Source organism: Anopheles marshallii, chromosome 3, assembly GCF_943734725.1.
Source record: "Anopheles marshallii chromosome 3, idAnoMarsDA_429_01, whole genome shotgun sequence".
Lineage (NCBI taxonomy): Eukaryota > Metazoa > Arthropoda > Insecta > Diptera > Culicidae > Anopheles > Anopheles marshallii.
Genome location: NC_071327.1, coordinates 19,481,647 through 19,496,340, shown reverse-complemented (window position 1 = coordinate 19,496,340; position 14,694 = coordinate 19,481,647). Strand labels below are relative to the sequence as shown.

Below are 14,694 nucleotides of genomic sequence, written 5' to 3'. Positions count from 1 at the left end.
ATTTTGGCCAATTTTTGCTCGCAACACACAGACAGCCGCTTCTGCCGCTTTACACACGCTAATTGAACCATCGAAACGAAAACATTCATATGCGACGAATGACCTCGCGATTAGACGAAAATAACGCGCCATACACAAAGGGGGAACACGCTTTGCGCAAGATAAAAGCTACCCGAGACGACCACCAGCAACATACAACGCATACGGTCACCACCACGTGCGCAAAATGAGATATGAATTTGACATCACGAATACTCGCGCCGATTTCCGACGCATCAAAACCACTCGTGGTGGTCTCGTCTCAGTGTCTGTTCATACGTTTGGCCGTTCGTGGTGGAAACGCGATGCTAAAATTAACCGTCAATTCGCTACGCTTCCGGCCGTGTGGAGTGCGCTGGCGTAGCGCCACAGCTCAACCAGCTGCCAATAGTGCGGTGGATCCGGAATGGGAAAATGCACTACCGTTTGAAAGGATTCCAGCACCATCGCTGTTGGGCTTTCTGAAAGAGTTCGGACCGTTCGGTAAGCTTGAGCTGATAAGAGTTGCAACCGGGATTACTAAAATTTTTCAAGCTCACAGGCAAACACAAGGATGGGACACTTCACGATATCAACAAGCGAATGCGCGAGCTCTATGGGCCCATCATGCGGATGAATGGGTCGTTCGGTCGAGAAGATATCGTGATGACGTTCGTACCGGAAGATTTTGAAAAAGTGTTACGATCGGAGGGACAATGGCCTCGACGTACCGGGATGGATTCGTTTGTGTACTACCGCAAACAGCAACGACCCGAATACTTTCAGGGCTATGGAGGGCTTTTAGCTGAGTAAGTACTATTGGTTACTCACCTGCGGAGACTCTCTATTTACTGTATGTACCGCTGATACGTTGTAGACAAGGAGAAGACTGGCACAAAATGCGAACGATCGTCAATCCGATCATGATGCAGCCAAAGATCATCAAGCTGTATGTGAACAAAGTGGATGAGGTGGCTCGAGAGTTTATGGATATGTAAGCTACACACTAAACACTACGTTGTGGTCTAGAGAAAGCCAAAACTAATTTACTTTTTTATGAATAGTGTCCACGGTCTACGGGATGAAAAGCATGAGATGCCGGCCGACTTTAACGAATGGTTGAATCGCTGGGCGCTGGAAACAATGGGAGTGCTCGTGTTGGACACCCGACTCGGTGTGTTGAACAAGGAACAGAGCGCCGAAGTCAGCAAGTTGATCAACGTAAGATCTGATCCAATAGACTTAACGTGCCACTCGATAATCACTTGATGAACTTTTCTTCAGCTGACCAAAGATGCAGTAACCTTGTTCTATCAGCTAGACATACTCCCATCGATCTGGCGGAAGCTGAAGACCCCTGCCTTTTACCGGTTGATGCGTACATTGGATGATCTGTATCAGTAAGTGTGTACACATTACGCGCTGCTCTGCATCTTTTAAACAACAACCATTGTTTTTCTTGGATAGTGTGATTGCCTCTAAAATCGAAGAAGCGGTGATAAGGATGGAAAAGAACCCGAAGGCCGATTCCGACACCTTAAGCATACTGGAGAAGCTGCTGAAGGTGGACCGTAAGGCGGCCTTCATCATGTCCATGGATAGCTTGTTTGCGGGTGTTGATACGGTACGGTAGAGAACTTCCACCCTTGAACTTCAGTAACCCGAATATCTCTCAAAGACCTCATCAGGATCGACGGGAGTGCTCTACTGTCTTGCTCAAAACCCCGAGAAACAGAACAAACTTCGGGCGGAACTGCGTCAAATTATGCCGGACAAGGACACACCGCTTACGCCTGAGCGTATGAAAAACATGCCATATCTTAGGGCCTGCATCAAGGAAGGACTTCGCCTGTATCCACCGACCCCAGGAAATGGGCGCTGTGCTGGTAAAAACCTCGTACTCCAAGGATACCGCATTCCCAAAGGGGTAAGCAGATCGAAGGAGTTGTTGTCCATGTGCATCAAACTTGTCTAATGAGGGGGGGGGGGGGTTCTTGTAGATTCTGGTGGGAATGGGTCAGCTGGTACTGCAGCGGGAGGAAGGCTACTTTACCCGACCCACCGAATTCATTCCGGAACGATGGCTCAGTGGCGAGGCTGGAGCTGGTTGTCCGAGCGCAAAGGAGGTACACCCGTTCATTTACATGCCGTTTGGCTTTGGAGCTCGTTCGTGCGTTGGACGCCGGCTGGCGATGCTGGAGATGGAGATTCTGATCTCGCGAATGGTGCGGCAGTACGACATCCGATGGAATTACGGTGAACTGAAGTACCGAGCGTCGCTGGTGAACATACCGTCGAACGACTTGATGTTTCAACTGAACGATATAACCGATTGAGCAACTGCTTGGTGGTGTATATTTATTGGAAATAAATGGAACGAACTAATTTAAAGCGTACGCTTGTTCTATTAACCATGCTCCGCGCGAAACTCAAGGTCAAATTCGTGCGTGGCGATGGAAGGTAATTGCCCAACCCAAACCGTTCCATCCACAACCGTTTTTAAATAGGTAATCATCAGTTGTTCAGACGTTATGATGAGATGGAGCAGATATACAACGAAATCTTACACACACCGCAGTACAAATGAGTGGTTTTTTTTTGTTGTTCTTCCGTGCCCCAAAGTCACGGCCAAATGGCCGAACGCATACATGGACCGAACGCCTCACCCAAACAAATCGCGCTTCGCGTCGGCATCGATCAAGGTCACGCGGGGTGGACGCGTAAACATTGAGCGCTGCTACCCTTACAACCCAAAACCGAATGTATACGTCGCGGTACTTAACAACGCCGATAAGCCGGTGGTGGATAATGTTTTTTTTTCACCCCACGGCCCAGTTGAATGTTGTCGTTAGTTCAAAACTGGCAGCTCCACGCAAAGCAAAAGGCTGATGATTTTTATTTGGTGGCAGAAAGCGACCCAAAAATGTTGATGCACCGTAGCATAGTTAGGGTCAGTGGTTGTACCTCGGTTCGGTGGCGAAGTGTTCACACTCATCCGCAACCGAACAGTGCAGAGAATGTGATCGATCCGGAATGGGCCAATGCAAAACCGTACAAATGCATTCCGGGGCCTAGTATGTGGCAGCTGTTTACCGGTTTTTCAAAGGGTGGTAAGTGTTTGATGAGCGACGCGCGCACAACGTGAAACGAACTGGTGTGACAACGCGGTGAGATCATCTGTGTAAGTACAACAGTTGGCTCGCTGTACGCATACTAACGACAGCGAGCCGTCAAAATCGCGTTGTCCGACGATGCGCGCTTTGTTTTGATTCAACGCAATCTTTGCTGTGTGTTAGCGCCAGCTGTGCTGTGGATTGATGTGTGTTGGTTTCACGATGAATGAAATAGTAAAACGACTCACAATGACCCTGAACGTTTGTTTACATACGATCGTGGGGGGTTGAAGATAAGTTTGGAAGTGCGGGAAGGAATTTATTCTCCGTCATTGCTGTATCTTTCAAACGTCAAAATCGAAGCGTAACGAGTTCCAAATGGCTCTAAATTTCCTTAGGACGCTACGCTGAACTAGACTTGATCGAGCTGCATTATCGTTTGCGTGAAGAATTTGGCGATCTCTACCGTATACCCGGAATGATGGGTCGACCCGATGTCATTATGAGCTTCTCGCCGGAAGACTTTGAGAAGATTTTTCGAACGGAAGGACACTGGCCGGTACGGCGCAGCTTCGACACGATGACGTACTATCGGCAGAAGATACGCCCGGAAGTATTTGGCGAGATGGGTGGACTAGTGACTTCGTAAGGCGAATGTTTTTAGTGGGTAAAATACTTCTCTGGAGAGTAACGATGTACACCTTACAGCCAGGGTGAACTGTGGCAAAAGATGCGCAGCATCTCAAACCCCGTACTGATGCAACCAAAGATGGTGAAGGTGTATCTGGCGCAGGTGGATGAGGTGTCGCGTGAATTTATGACGATGTAAGAAAGCAGTAGAGTAGAGGTCCAAAATGCATTTTTCAGCTCGTAGTACCTTTTTTTTCTAGCATGGCTAATCTGCGTGATGATAAGCAGGAGCTACCTGTAGACTTTAACGAATGGATTAGCCGATGGGCACTGGAAACGACCGGTGTGCTGGCGCTAGACTCGAGGCTAGGTGTGATGCATACAAAGGATTCCGTAGAAGGGCAAAGACTGATGGATGTGAGTAGGTTACTTTGATACTTTGAGCTCTCTGGTCGAGCTAATATGCCTCATATCCTCATCTGATGCAGGTTGTGGATGAAATCTTTCAACTAACCTACCAACTGGATGTGTTACCTTCCGTGTGGAGATACTACAAAACTCCCAGCTTTAAAAGACTAATGATATTGTTTGATGAGCTGACTGAGTAGGTTTAGCTGTAAAGGTATTCTTGGGGAGATATTTACTGGTTATTGTTCCTTGTTATATATTAACAGTATAATAATGCAAAAAATTGATGAAGCAATGGAACGTTTCGAGAAAAATCCAACATCTGAGGATAACCAGAGTGTCCTCAAGAAACTGTTGATGATAAACAAACACGTCGCGGTGATCATGGCACTAGACATGATATTTGCTGGAATTGACACGGTAAACTCGTACTGACGCAGGATCCAACACTCCCGGATTAAATCAATTTTGTTCCTCCCTTTAGACTTCTTCAGGTTCCGTTGGTATATTGTACTGTCTGGCCAAACATCCCGACAAGCAGGCAAGACTACGCGCAGAGCTTCGGACGATAATGCCGTCCAGAGATACCCCACTGACGGCAAGCATGATGAGCAATTTGCCATATCTGCGGGCTTGCATCAAGGAGGGAATACGATTGTTTCCCCCCACGGCGGGTAACTTCCGAGCGACGGGACGCGACATGGTGCTGCAGGGTTACCGTATTCCAAAAGATGTAAGCAACCTGCATGAAGAATGCGAGGCTTTTTCTAACATTCCGCATAACTACATTATTCGCTCCTAGACGGACATTGCAATGGGTACGCTAGTGCTGATGCGAGATGAGAATTACTTTGTGCGCTCGAAGGACTTTCTTCCGGAGCGGTGGCTTACCGATCGCGATACCGACATACCGAGCGCCAAGGAGGTGAATCCGTTCATTTTTCTACCATTTGGGTTTGGTTCGCGCAGCTGCATAGGGAAGAGGCTGGCCATGATGGAGATGGAGGTAGTGCTGGCACGATTGGTAAGACAGTTTGATTTTCGATGGAATTACGAAGATTACAAGGTTCGTACCACGGTCATAAACTTGCCGGGAAGTCCGCTACGGTTCGAGGTGAGAGATGTAGAGTACTGACGGAACTGTACGCTGATCTCGGTAATTTATTTGAAAAAAACTTCCAATAAAGCGAAATATACAAAACAAATCAATAAAGAACACAACACAAACAAAAGGAACGCATTGAACGTCACCTGCTACATGAATCGAATCATCGCTCGTCTTATCAATTCGATACCAACAACAACGGACGAGGGTTGTTAGAAGGGTGAGTAATAATCAGCAAGTGATGTAGCTATTTTCGGCGCGATGGTGTATGTGCGTATTTCGTGTATGCGCAACGCATCTCCTGTAAACTGAACCAATGCGTATGTGTAGGTTCGCGCAAACAAAATCACTTCACACTCAGATTAGATAGATCATTGTAGCGGCGAACAGTCGTACGAGAAGCAGCTGCGTAACAGTTTGGCGCCGGAAAGTGTTATTCGCGTACAAAAGTGTTTTGCCAGTGAATACAGAATGCTCATCTTAAAAGCGCCGTTGTGGAATAATTGGCTGCGGTCGAGTATCGTTCCGTGTTCGGCAGCATCGAAACGATTGCTCAGTGCCCAGGCAGCTGTCGACCACGTTGATCCGGAATGGGCCACAGCAAAACCGTACAAAGATATCCCCTCACCGTCCCTTATTGAGTTCGTACGAGGATTCCAAAAAAATGGTAAATAACTTGATCACTGTTTGTTTAACTTCTTGCTTCGGAAAGGTGAGAAAACGTTTTTGATCACAAAAACCTCTACATTGACAGGGCGTTACGCAAATCTCGACCTGGTGGAGCTGCATTCACGCTTGTGGGAAGATTTTGGTGATATTGTTCGGTTCCGGGGAATGTTTGGCCGGAACGATGTAATTATGACGTACAGCCCTGCCGACATTGAGAAAGTGTTCCGTACCGAAGGGCAATGGCCGGTACGCCGTGGGTTCGATAGCTTCACGTACTATCGGCAGAAGGTTCGCCCTGATATCTTCGGTGAGACCGGAGGTCTAGTCACGGAGTAAGTAGAGTCTTATCAACTGCTCAAAGGGAAAGAGCCTCAATAGCGCCTCACTTTATTCAACCAATGCTTAACGTTTTCAGACACGGTGAAAAATGGCAAAATGTGCGCACCATCGTCAACCCGGTAATGATGCAACCGAAAACAATTAAACTGTACATCGATCAGGTGGATGGCATTGCACGAGAGTTTGTAACGCTGTATGATGATCTGTCGAGTTGAGTTCGGTTTGTCCAGGTATTGTACGACGTCTTTGCATTGTAGCGTTGCTGAGATGAGAGATTCGAAGAATGAACTTCCGAAAAATTTCGACCAATGGCTCAATCGATGGGCGCTTGAAACGATGGGTGTGCTTGCATTAGACACGAGGCTTGGCGTGCTGGAGTCGGATCAATCGCAGGAAGCCAAGAAGATCATTGGAGTATGTTGTTTTAGCAGAACGATGCAAAAGGTTTACATTAAACAACTAATTGTATTGATTATTTCAGCTTGTGCGAGATCTTTTCGAGCTAACTTACGTTTTGGACGTGGAAATGTCGCTCTGGAAGTACTTCAGTACGCCCTCTTACAGGAAACTGATGCGAGTGTTTGACGATCTAACTAAGTAGGATGATTGAGCAAAGCAAACTGGTAGAGAGTCCTTACTTACACTAGATTATTGATCTCTTTTAGTTTGATTATGGCAAAAATTGATGAGGCAAAGGAGAGACTTGAAAAGCAGCCTTCAAACTCCGCCAATCAAAGTGTGCTGGAGAAGCTGTTGAAGATCAACAAGCACATCGCTGTCATCATGTCGCTAGACATGCTTATTGCTGGGATCGATACGGTATGATCATCGGGAATAACAAGCAAGCCGATCTTCGGAACTTTTAATTGAACTTCATTTGTAGACATCTTCCGGATCGATCGGTATACTGTACTGCTTGGCGAAGCACCCGGAAAAGCAGGCAAAGCTGCGAGAAGAGCTCCGTACCATTCTGCCCAAAAAGGACTCACCATTGACCGCCGAAAACATGCATAATCTACCGTACTTGAGGGCCTGCATCAAGGAGGGTCTTCGACTGTATCAACCGGTTGCAGGAAACATGCGGGCTGCCGGTCGGGACATCGTACTGCAGGGTTACCGCATTCCGAAGGGAGTAAGTATACCAAGTACAGTTCAATTCTCAGCAGACCTCATGAAAAAATCTTCCACCTTAGACGGATATTGCCATGGGAACGGCAGTACTGCAGCGTAACGATAAGTACTTCCGTCGAGCGGCCGAATACCTTCCGGAACGTTGGCTCTCGGATCGGCCGGGCGATGTGCCAAGTGCAAAGGACGCGAGCCCGTTTATCTTCCTTCCGTTTGGCTTTGGTGCGCGCAGCTGTATTGGCAAACGGCTCGCCATGATGGAGATGGAAATTATTACCGCTCGTCTGGTGCGCCAGTTTGATATACGCTGGAACTATGATAAACTTCGCTTTAAGACGGCCTTGATCAACATCCCCTCGAACCCGTTGCAGTTCGAGCTGAGAGAAGTTGATCACTAGGGAAATGGTAATTCAAGCTGCGCCAACATTCACTTTGATGCCAACGGTTCCAAACGAAGCTGCAGTATTCGATCGTGGGTTGCAATTGTAAAGGGTGACTCAAAATAAATGATCATTACTAAGAATGTCGATGTGACACGTGTAATGGACAACACGTGCGAAAACTGATCGTTGCGTTATTTCTCACGTATATTTGGAAAAGTTGTCGTTAAACTGTAAACTAATTTTATGAATAGGTAAGTAAAGAAATTTTATAACGAGATGGAGATATGGAAAATCATTCATAATTCATTCATTTCAAATATTGACGATTCAATCAATCATATTTCGAGGAATCACCCTACGTTATCATTCATACAAATGGGAGCTTGTCGCACTGACGTTTAGATAATGCTGTTATTGATAAACAACTACACAAGAGCGGAGTTCGGTTGAAGAACGCCAGCAAAACTAGCAGTACCTCCGTGTTTGTGAAGCGTGTACGTGTGTTGTTTTTGGGGCGCAAAATGGGTCTACGCGCAGTGATTCAACGATCTTTCGCTCGTGGTGAATTTGAGTGTGCGAAACGGTTTCAAAGTACGGTTACCACGGCAACGAAAGATTTTATCGACCCGGAATGGGAATCGGCAAAGCCGTACAAGAGCATCCCTAGCCCTAAACTGATGTCATTTGCGAAAGAATTTAAGGAGGGAGGTAATTTTTCGGATGTTGTACAAGCGGAGTACCGATCGCTAACGCACGATCGCTGTCGGTAAATATGACTTTTTTCAGGTCGCTATTATGATCTCACCGGTGCCGATTTGTATAGCCGCTGGCGTGATGATTATGGGGAGTTGATGCGTATCAACGGCATGTTCGGTAGGGCGGACATAGTTCTGACCTTTCGGCCGGAAGACTTTGAGAAGGTGTTCCGCACCGAAGGTGTTTGGCCGATACGGCGAAGCTCGGAAACACTTAGCTACTATCGGAAGAAGGTGCGTCCAGAAGTGTTTGGCGAGCTGAGTGGCCTCATTACAACGTAAGTGGACGATTGCAGTGGAAGTCAAGGAAGGGCAATCTTTAAGGGTTCAGTTATACACAAAATTTATTTCGTTTAGGCAAGGCGAAGAGTGGCAAAAAGTGCGTACCATGGTAAACCCGGTGATGATGCAACCCAAAATCATCCAGCTGTACGTGAGCCAAGTTGATGCTATTGCCAGAGAGTTTATGAACATGTAAGATGATGGTGGTTTCTGTTGACATCATTAAGTATGTTTGGTACTGACTTTTTGATTACGAATAGAGTGGCTGCTTTACGGGATGACAAAAAGGAGTTGCCATCCGACTTCGATCAGTGGTTGAATCGCTGGGCTTTGGAGACAGTGGGAGTTCTTGCGCTGGATACTAGGCTGGGTGTTCTTAAACCGGAACATTCCACAGAGGCAAAGGCTATCATTACGGTATGTTAGAAGTTTGTGCAGAGGTAGAACAGATTATATCGTTTTTATCGATACTAAAATTCTAGCTTGTGCGGAATGTTTTCGATTTGATGTACCGTTTGGAGATGGAGCTTCCGCTTTGGAAGTACTTTAAAACGCCTACCTTTAAGCAGCTAATGAAGGAGTTTGATAATCTAACAAAGTAAGGTGTCTTGTAGTGATGTATCAACATTATTCGTTTCTAAAATGCTTGACATATTTAAAACAGCATCATAATGGCGAAAATTGATGAAGCAGTTAAGAAGTTTGAGAACAATCCCACGTTGGTGGGTAATCAAAGTGTGTTGGAGAAACTTTTGATGGTGAACAAACAGGTAGCCAATGTGATGGCGTTCGATATGCTGATGGCTGGAATTGATACGGTATGAAACTTTGCTATTTACCCAAATATTTCTGTCGTTCGATTTATATATTTTGAATGTTTTAAAGACATCCTCCAGCACGATTGGGCTGCTTTATTGTCTCGCTAAGAATCCGGAGAAACAGACCCGCTTGCGCGAAGAGCTTAAGACAATATTACCACACAAGGATTCGGCAGTGTCGCCAGAAAGTATGCGCAATCTGCCGTACCTAAGAGCGTGCATTAAGGAAGGATTACGACTGTATCAACCAACGCCAGCGAACGTGCGGAAAGTTGGTCAGAATATCGTTCTGCAAGGATACCGCATACCGAAACATGTAAGAGATCGCTACAAATTGTTGGAACTATTGAACTTATACAATTTTCCATTCCTTTCAGACAGAAGTAGTGATGGCTTCATTAGTGCTGCAACGTGATGCCGCACACTTTCCGCAACCGGATGCATTCCTACCGGAACGATGGCTCCAGGACGGTACCGAATCAGACGCACCGAATGCTAAGGATGCCCATCCGTTCATCTTTCTGCCGTTTGGTTTCGGTGCACGAAGCTGCATCGGTAGACGGCTTGCCATGATGGAGATGGAGATCGTTACTGCTCGCTTTGTGCGAAGCTATGAAATTGGATGGAACTATGGCAAATTGAAAATGAAAATGGGACTGATCAACACACCGTCCGTTCCGCTTCACTTCGAGTTGAAGGATGTGACTGAGTGAAGTTTTCGACGGGCAGGAAGAAATACAATGTTGGTTGGTCGAAATGCCATCACGTCACTTCTTTATTGTAATAATCTTATGTAAGTTATAGATGTGTGATAATAAACATTACATTATCTGAAAACGAATACAGTCATGTGTAAACTATTATCGATGAATAATTTCGTGATAATATTCGCTGGCCGAAGAATTAGGGTTTCATTCTATGTGAAAGAATTCATAACGATCACATTGTGTAGCAACAAATAATGTAGACAATGTACTCAAAAAGGATGTTCTAAACGAATTCCACAACAATGTAACAACGGGCGCACCATTTATGGTTCGATTCTATCAACCTGTCGCAAGGTGTTGTTTATCGTCGTGGCAAAAACAAAAACGAGATTGTGACATTGATAACACAATTTACTGCCGCTACACGGTCGCTTGCTTTCGAGCTAATAACTCGCCGGCTGATAGTGGAGCCGTACTGTACAACCGGCCGTGGCTTTATCACAATCTCCATTCCCTCCAATCAACACACATACGGTAACGCCGAAAGAAAACTAGGCCTCGCTCGCTGTGTGCCTCGATGGTGAATAATTACTGAACAAATTCATTTAAATTGTGCATAATTTCTCAATTATTCAGCACACGACGGTAGCATGGAAAATGAGCTTCCGGGCTGGCCAATCAACAGTGCCAATGGCGAAGGTGCATTCGCTCACCGTGCACGCGGATAAGCGTCCCAATGCAAAGTGCATTTTTGCTGGCAAGAGATAAAATTGAAACAGAAGGGAAAGAAAAAAAGCAAAATAGACCCCAAACACACACACGCAGAGAAAAAAACGGTGGAAGGAAAATCGGCGCCTTGCACCGTCAACACATTAGCATGCAAATGAGGGCCAGTGAAACGTTTCTGTTGTTTGTTGGTGATTAATTTCGAGGATAACAAAAACAGAACCGAGCGGTAACTACAGCAGCAGAGAGTGCCTTTTCACCAGCGGGTCCCCATTGGACAGAGGGGCCTCGTATCTTATGTGACTGCTGGTAAATGGTGTTCCCGGGCTAAAAGGGATGTGGTTTTGTTACGATGGCAAACAAAAAAGGCGTCATCATGGTGTAGCCGCACTAGTCACGATTTACCCGAACGATTAGCACTTAAAGTATGGTCCACTTCGCCTACATGCCCCTCGCTACATGCCGGAGTGCAGTGGCCCGAGGAAAAACCACATCTCAATGTGCATGATTTTCACAATTTCATTAGCATCGTTAATGAGCCGGGGCAACCTGGGCACCGATCGTGTACGGCGATGCACACTATTTGCAGTTGGCACCCTAGCCTAGCCTTTTGCCGTGCAGCCACCGCACATAAATTCTACGCCACGAATTATGACCCATAACAGGGGTACGCGTGGGGATGTGACGCCTAATTGGAAGGCTCATTTGGTGCAGCCGCCCCAAAACGCGCCATTCCGGTGCAAAAAAAAAGGTGCTTACAGCAGCGCTTGATAGTTATTTTTAACTCACTTATGCTGCGTTTGTTTGATTGGCGGCTGCAGTTCGCTCATTAAAGTCGTTACCGGTCGGATAATCGCGTCCCGACCATGGGACCATGGACGGTTGGATTATAGCACGCGGAATCGTTTACTTCGCCATCGAGCCCCGCGCGGTTTTGATAGATGCGCACACACCCGATCGGCAAACGGCATTGTTAGCGCTGCCACGATCGGCGGATGGCTCGTTAAGGCTCGCATCCACGGTGACCGCTGGGCAAAAGCGTGCGGTGGCGAATAAATAAATCGTGCGTGAAATATCACGTAAGGATCATTTTCCTTGTAATGTTTGGGGTAAGTTTAATTAATAAATTGCCAATTAGGTAGAAAGTAGTGTAAAGTTTTTTTTTTCCTTTCAAACTATTATTACCCTAACATGAGACGTGATCGTGCATATGGCGTGGCAGTACAGAAGCTCATGTTTTGTGTGAAATAAATGATGCAAAACAAACATCAGTACACAGCGCATGGTGTGAATGAGTTAAGCAATGTTGTGATAATTCGATTTACTTCAATTAATGCATAATTTTTCTTAAACACTTAAATTGTTAAAGTCTTTTCAGTTAAAATTCATAGCTACCGATAGCTACGTCTTGCTTAAAGGGCCTCTATTTCATCGTACCTATTGAGGTTAAGATTTTTAAGGAACAACACAAAGGGCAGCAAGATAAACTCATAGCTGCCTCACGCCTTAATACATTTGTGATCGTGTTGTTTTGTTGTCCAGCTGCTTGAAAAACACGTTAAGTGTAACTAACTCATTATGTTCCAGGCAATCTTCCTGGCGACCAGAGTGTATCGAGCTTTGCATTATTTTGTTGTTTCACTTTTGGGGTGTCTACCATTTTTTATTTTGTTAGGATTTGGTGTCTGTTCTCCTGTGGAGCATCGATCCCTTCTTTTCATCTTCACCTGTGGGTTTTTTTTTGGGGGGAATGGGGGGAAGCTCATGCTCATGTTTACGAGGCTCTTCGTCTAACTCTGGCTGATGCTAATCAAAATTTTCCTGTTCCTCCCTGCTGAGCTTGGAGCATCTTTCATGCTTCCCGATGGAAGATATCTCGTCCGTTCTTCCAGTTTTTTTCCCCCCGTTGCGGTAGAACCGCCCGAAAAGCTTCAGGGGATGAGTAAAAAAAACAAAAACGAAATCTTCAAAAATGAAGCGCAACGGCCCGAAAGCGGGCAAGATACCCGTGGTGCGGCCACGAGTGCCACGAGACGTTTGGGAGTTAATTTGGAAACTTTAAATTATCTCATTATGGGTGATTTCTGTTTTCTTCGAAAAAACGCACACCGGGAGATGCGCATCCGATTCCATCGGGGATGGAAGATGGGTTCCACCGTGAGCCGCCATTATCATTGTGTGGCTGCGCCTTCGGTCCCTCCATTTTCCCGAATTTCGCCTCCCGTAGCAGTTGTGAGAAGACAAACGCCGGGGATGGGGATGGGAATGGAGGTGATGCCGCTGCTGATCACCATGATGGTGGCGTAGATGATGCTACTACAGTGTAGCAAGAAGAACGATTCGTTTGATTCGCTGTCCGAGAATTGCTTAATGGTGTAGTTGATTGGAAATTTGACTAATTTACTTTGGCACGCAGCTTTCCATGTTTGGTAAAATTGACACATTACTGATTTGTTGTATTCAGGGTGTGTTGTTGGAAGGACAGGAGGACTTTACAGTACAACCAACTGAGCAATCTTCAAATTTACAGGCATTATTATGCAAATGACTGCAGGATAGTTGAATTAATAATAGAACAATCGTGATCGAATGAATACCTCTCGAAAATGATCACCATTCCGTGTCACTGGCATGTTTATCGTACAATTTACTTTACAATTTCAGTTTCAAGCTGTATTTGAGGTACTTATCTCTTGAAAGTTGTGTAGGAACGAAGCAAAAATTGCGTCATTATGTTGCTTTTTTCAATCGGCAGCACACAAAAAAAAAACTAACTCCAAAAAGGTATTGTGACTCAGAGGAAAGATATGTTCCAAGAAGCGGATAGATTTCCCATGCAAACGACGTAGAAATTAAGCTAAACCGTGCCGAAAAGTTCAACCCGTTGCCGATTGATTTGTGCCACGAAATATGAAACTTAATCGACTGCAATACAAACGCAGCTCGTGAGAGATGTATCGTCGCCATGCCACCGAGTCGCCGAGACCTAATTCCCAGTGAAATCATCACCAAGCGGACGGGCATGAAACTATGCTAGGAATCCGAAACGACGAAGTTGGCACTTTATTTCGGCACCAATTTTGAAGCTCGGTAGCCGGTACCCGGCTCGTATTACTGCACGATTTAAAATTCAAGCCGATTCCCGTCCTGCAGGCTATGCTGGGACCAGGGCCCAGCCAAGGCACGCCCGTTGAGGCTTCTGTTTGAGCGAATGGCTTGCCCGAACCGGTGATGATTAACCGTCATGTGAAAGGTACACGATCGCCATAATGAACGCGCAGATACACTTCCACCATATCAAGACTTTAAGATGCATAAGCAATACATTGGCGGGGGAAAAAGCATCACGCAAGAAAACAGAAATATCATCACATATCTACCGAATGAATGAATAACCTTGCTGAAGCTGATCATCTTCATCACGCCGCGCCGTGAAACGAAACAACGACAGCGACAGCAAATCAGTCCAGTCGAAAGGTTTGGAACAAAGCGAAGCAAAAGCAGGAAAAAAAAGTCGTGATAAATGATTCGTCCCTCTTTCACTGTTTCACAGCGCCGAAAGGACCCTGCACTGGGTTGGCTGATTATCAAAAATAACACATTAGTTCCCGTT

General features: G+C 45.8%; 3 protein-coding genes across 3 annotated transcripts; all 3 read left to right on the top strand.

Moving 5' to 3' along the window:
- The first annotated feature begins 300 nt into the window (after positions 1 to 300).
- Positions 301 to 2,354, top strand: LOC128716247 (cytochrome P450 CYP12A2-like). The gene is made up of 8 exons (XM_053811168.1): positions 301 to 522; positions 581 to 827; positions 896 to 1,012; positions 1,083 to 1,239; positions 1,303 to 1,418; positions 1,486 to 1,642; positions 1,697 to 1,945; positions 2,019 to 2,354. The coding sequence occupies exons 1-8, from the start codon at positions 345 to 347 to the stop codon at positions 2,352 to 2,354; spliced, it is 1,557 nt and encodes a 518-aa protein (XP_053667143.1). The 5' UTR covers positions 301 to 344.
- Positions 2,355 to 2,941: 587 nt separating this feature from the next.
- Positions 2,942 to 10,361, top strand: LOC128712317 (uncharacterized). The gene is made up of 24 exons (XM_053807213.1): positions 2,942 to 3,128; positions 3,530 to 3,776; positions 3,840 to 3,956; positions 4,022 to 4,178; positions 4,250 to 4,365; positions 4,436 to 4,589; positions 4,654 to 4,902; positions 4,972 to 5,297; positions 5,832 to 5,941; positions 6,029 to 6,275; positions 6,359 to 6,463; positions 6,540 to 6,696; positions 6,764 to 6,879; positions 6,948 to 7,101; positions 7,166 to 7,414; positions 7,476 to 7,780; positions 8,386 to 8,501; positions 8,580 to 8,826; positions 8,906 to 9,022; positions 9,091 to 9,247; positions 9,313 to 9,428; positions 9,495 to 9,648; positions 9,716 to 9,964; positions 10,026 to 10,361. The coding sequence occupies exons 1-24, from the start codon at positions 2,942 to 2,944 to the stop codon at positions 10,359 to 10,361; spliced, it is 4,488 nt and encodes a 1,495-aa protein (XP_053663188.1).
- On the top strand, positions 5,746 to 7,808 carry LOC128716246 (probable cytochrome P450 12a5, mitochondrial). The gene is made up of 8 exons (XM_053811167.1): positions 5,746 to 5,941; positions 6,029 to 6,275; positions 6,359 to 6,475; positions 6,540 to 6,696; positions 6,764 to 6,879; positions 6,948 to 7,101; positions 7,166 to 7,414; positions 7,476 to 7,808. Exons 1-8 carry the CDS (start codon positions 5,746 to 5,748, stop codon positions 7,806 to 7,808), a joined length of 1,569 nt encoding a protein of 522 aa, XP_053667142.1.
- Positions 10,362 to 14,694: the final 4,333 nt, after the last annotated feature.